The 6,000-nt window shown below is 48.2% G+C and overlaps 1 protein-coding gene across 1 annotated transcript in view; it reads left to right on the forward strand.

Annotated features, from left to right (window-relative positions):
- The window catches only part of WDR72 (WD repeat domain 72), an 81,988-nt gene extending 79,103 nt beyond the window's left edge, over nt 1–2,885 (forward strand). Inside the window, exon 20 of the mRNA XM_083413231.1 lies at nt 2,391–2,885. Within this exon, the coding sequence (XP_083269357.1) occupies nt 2,391–2,446 (56 nt within the window). The 3' untranslated portion in view covers nt 2,447–2,885. The remainder of the gene's footprint in view (nt 1–2,390) is intronic.
- Nucleotides 2,886–6,000: the final 3,115 nt, after the last annotated feature.

Raw genomic sequence — 6,000 nt, forward strand, 5'->3', positions numbered from 1 at the left:
GCTTCATCGCTTAAGGGCATCTGGTTGGGGCAAACTGAAGCAGCCATCTTGGCTGGTGGAATCCCATGGGGTGACGCCTATCCCTTCGCAGCTGCTGCGGTCAGAACTGCAAGGCATCAACAGCTTCCACCAAAATCTTGTGGAGCTATCTCAAGTCTTCCGCAAGATCTCACAAAAGTTCCATGAGATCTAATTGGAAGCCTCCTCCACCACTGTGTGATGCTGGTGAGGTTTTGGTGGTGTTGGTGGCACCTTCCCATTTCACCTCAGGTGGTGGAACAGGATGGTCCACCTCTAGAACTGGGCATGACACTCTGAATGACCACTGAATCAGCAAAACACAGTGAAGGCAGACACTGCAAATAAGAACATGATCTTCAGATAAAGCATTATCTGCCTAGGGAGGCAACAGCCTTCTGGAACAAAAAGGTCTCCACTAGCCAGTGGAAGACAACCGTGGTCCAAGGTGTCCAGAACTCCTCTGTGGGGCACAGAGGAGCCCCCCCCATGTTATCTTTAATGAGTTGGCAGGCTGGTCAGGGGAGAGGAAGACCTTCAAAGGACCTTGCTTTGGAAATGTTGGTCAACAAACAAGAGGGTGTTAATGGGCAGAAAGGGGCATGTCTTGCAAACAAAAATCAGGCATGACACGTTTTAGGAATGGCAGGAGAAGGAGTTCCTGCCAAAGAGAATTGGCATGACAGCTTGGACCTTGCAAGGCCAGCTGTAGCCTTTGAACCAAATGAACTGGCGCAAGAGCAGAGATGGAGGAGTTTTCAGTATAAACGCATGGAAGTTAATTCCATGCAAATAGAATTTCCATGGTCAGAGGCAGTATAAACCCAAGTGCCAGGGGCAGGGCGAAAATCAGGGGTTAGTCATCATCACCTGCAGGCCTTGCATGTAAGCTTCAGTGGGAAGCATCTGAGTGGCCACTGTGAACAACAGAATTCTGGGCTAGGCTGACCATTAATCTTATAGCTGTTAGCATGGGTCTTCTCCATTTGCAGGAGATGCTATGACCAGGCAGTGGAAAAGAGAGCTCTTGCCTTAATCATCTGTTGCTTAGAATCCTAGAATTGTAGTGTTGGAAGCGACCATAAGGATCATCTAGTCCCGCTCCCTGAAATGTAGGAATCTTTTTCCCAATGTGGGGCTCAAACCTGTGGCCATGAGGTTAAGAGTCTCTTGCTCCACCAGTTGAGCTATCCAAGGTCCCGCTAGTGGTATCTGACTGGGCGATGATGGACCTTTGGTCTGATTCAACAGGGGGGACTTCTCTGTTATTATATAGCAATGCTTTTTTTTATGTTTTCATTTTCCTGTGTGTTAAGCTCTTCAGAAATGGCCAGCCTTACCCATAGCTTGTTTTGAAAATAATAATGAAAACGTCTTCATTACTTTTCCCTTGTTGTAAGCCTATCAGCCAAGCAGACAATTCACATGACATTTGAATAATTTGAGGAATGCATAAGGAATGTATTGAGCCAGCATTTCAGTTTGTCACACCCAGGGATTTTGCACAGCATCCAACCAAGCTTGAACAATGCAAACAATAGCCAGATTTTGGTAAATAATATATGCTGACCACATAAAGTCAAATGATAATTTGATCTATTGGTATTATCTAGCTTTTCTGTGGAATTTCTGATAATCCAGATAATGTGTCTGCCACCCATCTGTTGGGCTTTGAAATCAATTTGGTCAAGCAAGAAATTAATCCAGGATTTATCTGTGATCCCGACCCATCAGAGCCCATAGGCTACAGTAAAGCAATTAAAAAGTTGAGGAGTCTATTAACCATTGCCCCACCCTTTTGCCACGTACCACTCCATTCGCCGTTGCGTGGCTTTTGGCTTCTGCAGGTGACCTAATTTCAGGTCTTGACCTCTAGAGTGAGGGGGAAATATTCACACACAAACACTTCTTAAGCTGGACTTTCCTTGCCCCTCCATTTTCTAGATATATGAGAGGTGAGAAGTTGCTCAGATACCAGTCTGTGGTATGGAGGTGTGTGTGTGTGTGTGTGTGTGTGTGTGTGTTGTTTTGGGCCACAACACTGTAAAATTTGTTGTTGTTGTTTAGTCGTGTCCGACTCTTCATGACCCCCTGGACCAGAGCACGTCAGGCACTTCTGTCTTCCACTGCCTCCCGCAGTTCGGTCAAACTCATGTTAGCAGCTTTGAGAACACTATCCAACCATCTCGTCCTCTGTCGTCCCTGTAAAATTTATTCAAGGCTTAATTTCTTCAGATGTTTGTTAAAGGTTATGAAAATGTGGTGTTCTAAAGTCAGGTGGCTCTGCGTGCCTGCATGTGTGTAGGAGCCTTTTAAAAACATGCAAAATGTATCAGAAGATTTTTAAAAAATGTGCCGTTTTTGTTTTGCAGATGAGAAGAAGTCGCATCCTTGGCTGTTCAAGGTGTGTTCTTGCAAACTGTGTTAGAGGTCGGTCACACCCTCCTAAGGAAGGCAGAAGATGGAGAATTGTAGCAAAAGTGGAAATTCACGCTGTGTTTTGGTGTGCCTGCCTATTTCTTGGGCTTTGCATTAACCATATTTCATGGCACCTTCTGATCCTTCCATGCCTCCACTCCCTATCCCTCTCCCCATTACTACATTTGCCCTAAATAACCAGGGCAGAGTTCCTGTTTCTGCTGAGAAAAACATGTGCTGTTTCTCTCCATATTTACTTTCAACTTTCATTATTTAGGCACCCCACTCCCCCCTTTAAAAAGGCAATGGTGAGACAGTGCTAAGATGTTTGAACCACACAACAATGCAAAAGTGTTTATCTGAGTTTACCACACACACAAAAAGGTTTTCAGTGTGAGCTGCTTTGGATTATTATGTTTGCCCCCCAAAAGGCACAAAAATAAAAACAGAATTTCAAAGAGAACATCAGTGTCACTGGAAGCCTTGGAGATGTCTTGTGAGAAATGTCTGTGTTCCTTTGGAGAATTGAGACACGGCGGAGACTGTTGTAGCTTTAAGAATTATGGTTTATTCACCTATCTACACCTTTAGTCCTCATGGAGGAAGTCTAAATCTGACAGCATTGTCATTTCAAGAGGGGCTTGTCCCCCACAACAGTGCAGCCCTGGAGTCCAGGGCATCCCTCTCTCAGCCAGCCTGCAGCCAACCTGCCCAAGATGGATCCCAGTCCTCCTCCTTCCTTCCTCTTCCCAGAACATCTTGCTAAAAACTCTCTTTTCCTGTCACCCCAGACCCAGTTTCCCTGGCAGCCTTCCAAACCTCTGTCTCTGTTCATACCTCAGGGCAAGGGGGAAGGGACAGTTCTCTTGCATTGCCAATGGCTTTCAGTGGCCCTGTATTATTTCTTAATGGTCCTAGTTTGGCCAGGTCGCTTTGCATAGGCTAGCTCAGGAATTCCTCTGCAGCTTGTATTTCTCCCTTCACACCCCAAAAAATCAAAATCCTACCATTTATTAATTTCTAGGTTTAGGGAGGTTTCCCCTCACCTATAACAGTATATTTTAAGGGCATTCAATGGAGTGCTAAGGAGATTGCTCCAGCAGAAACATATATCCTCCCCTCTCCTCCCGTAACATACTGTTCTGGGGTTTCTTCTAAGCCCCCCTCAAAGCCAATTTAGGTGGGGCAGAAGTGGGAGAGGGTGGGAAACCTCATTGTGCTATCAGAAGTCCTTGTATGGGCTTCCACTGGTGAGGTCATTTAGTTGAATTTGGGCCCTGGTCTCTGACCAAGGCAATGCATAATATATGAAAAGCACAACGCTCCGTTCCAAAGGCAGTCCTTCCCTGGTGCTAAGAATCCATCAGGCCTGGCAGTGGCCAAGTCACAACTGGCAGTTGTCCACAGTGTTCTTGGGCGTTGTGGAAATAATTACATTGATGCAACATCATGTTTCACAGCTTGCTTTTAATTTTACATCCCAGCCATTTGGCAACAATGCTTTGGAATGCTTCCTGCAGAGGTGGCCCAGCTCCAGCCACTGCAGGGGGCTGCCATAATTCAGGCCGTGTGTGAGCTTTCTGTGCACCCGAGAAAAGTAGCCAAGTTGGCCGGCTGCAGCAACAGCAACCTCAAGAACCAAGAGAGAGGTGCAGGTCATGGCTGCTGCGCATAAGATGAGGGCAAAAGTGGCTGAGACCAGACCCCATTGGCTAATGAGTGTCTGAATGCTACCTATCAGGAATTCATTGCTACCTTATTACCAGCTCAGTGTGTTTGTTCTTTGTCCTAACTAATAGATGCTGTAAATGTTTGATTCATGTTACCTTTTAATATGAGAATGTTAGGAAATGTTCCTGAACATAATCTCAACCAGATTGATTTCCTATGAAAAATTAATAGCTGACTAGAGGACAGTAATATGGGAAGGGGAGAACATCAGCCCTCATTATATCCAGACTTCATCTGATTTTCATCAAGGCCAGAGATCATGTTGCATGTTGTTGCCCTGTTTAGGAAAGGCAAGGAGGTCTCTTATCCACCGGCCAAAGCCCAAAGTGTATACAAAACACCATTGTGGATCAATGCAGGATGGAACACTGGATTAAAAGATTGAAGGGAGGGGGAAGTGGAGCTGAACATTCATGAGGTTGGCATAGGTAAAGGGTAAAGGGACCCCTGACCATTAGGTCCAGTCATGGCCGACTCTGGGGTTGCGGCGCTCATCTTGCTTTATTGGCCGAGGGAGCCGGCGTACAGCTTCCGGGTCATGTGGCCAGCAGGACTAAGCCACTTCTGGCGAACCAGAGCAGCACATGGAAATGCCGTTTACCTTCCCGCCGGAGCGGTACTTATTTATCGACTTGCACTTTGACGTGCTTTCAAACTGCTAGGTGGGCAGGAGCAGGGACCGAGCAACGGGAGCTCACCCTGTTGTGGGGATTTGAACTGCCGACCTTCTGTTTAACCCACAGTGCCACCCGTGTCCCGAGGTTGGCATAGCCAGGAGCAAATACCTTGACTTCAGAACCCGGGGCATTTCATTGCAATCCAGACAGCAGCTGGTTTTTTGGAGGTGCCTGAAAATGCTTTGGTTCAAAGAATATCTCAATAATATGAACCAATCACTAGAGGAGGGAGGTCAAAATAGGACAAAATGGGATATAGCAGCAGAGCATCTGTTCTGCATGCAGATGGACAAAGTTCGTTCCCACGAAGCATTTCTGGTTGAAAAGCACTCAGGGAAGAGCAGCATATCGGTGGGTAAGGGATCTCCTCTCTGCCGGAGATCCCAGAAAGGTCACTACAAGACAGAAGACAAAAATACTGAGCTGGGTGGGCAAAGATTTGAGTAGTGGTGTTTGCCAACACCCGAGGCTCACATGCTGGACAGGGGAAAGGTGCGGTGGGTGAAGAGAGCCCTCTGTACCAGCCCATCTTCCACTACTGGACAGCGGTGGAGCTAGCTACTCAGGCACCCAGAGCAGCACCCATGCCGTGCACCGGGGGGGGGCAGGTTGAGCCGCCATGGGGGGGCAATCGGCACAGCAATCGGCGCCCACTGGTGGCAATCAGCGCATTGGTGGCAATCTGCCCAGGGGGGCGATTGGCGCAGCGATCCACCCAGGGTTTTTTTTTGTCACCCCCCCCCCCTGTGATGATACCTGAGGCAGACCGCGTCCAACCCCCCTCCTACCCCCCTGCTACTGGAGCCAAGCAGGGCTGTCCTACACTGCCTGCCTTCACAGGGGGGAGCCTGGCTGACCCCTGTGGCCCTTGATTGGCAAATCCTCCCTGACCCCTGTGGCATGGAGAGGAGTGCCAAGCCAAGCCAAGCTGCAGGTCAGCCCTTGCCCACCCACCTCCATCCATTCGTACCCGTTCACCCTCCAAGCAAGGAGAGAGAGTTGGTTGGACAGCCATTTATCAATGGTGCCGGGGACACAGTGGCGAGGCCAGGTGAGGTTCTGGGGCCCAGAGACCGCTGGCAACAGGCAGGGTGGGACAGACATCCCTGCATGGGGGAACCTGGTTCACGCCCCCTCAAAATTGTGTGTCTGGGGC

Source organism: Podarcis tiliguerta (assembly GCF_965153285.1).
Source record: "Podarcis tiliguerta genome assembly, chromosome: 14".
In the NCBI taxonomy this organism is placed as follows: domain Eukaryota; kingdom Metazoa; phylum Chordata; class Lepidosauria; order Squamata; family Lacertidae; genus Podarcis; species Podarcis tiliguerta.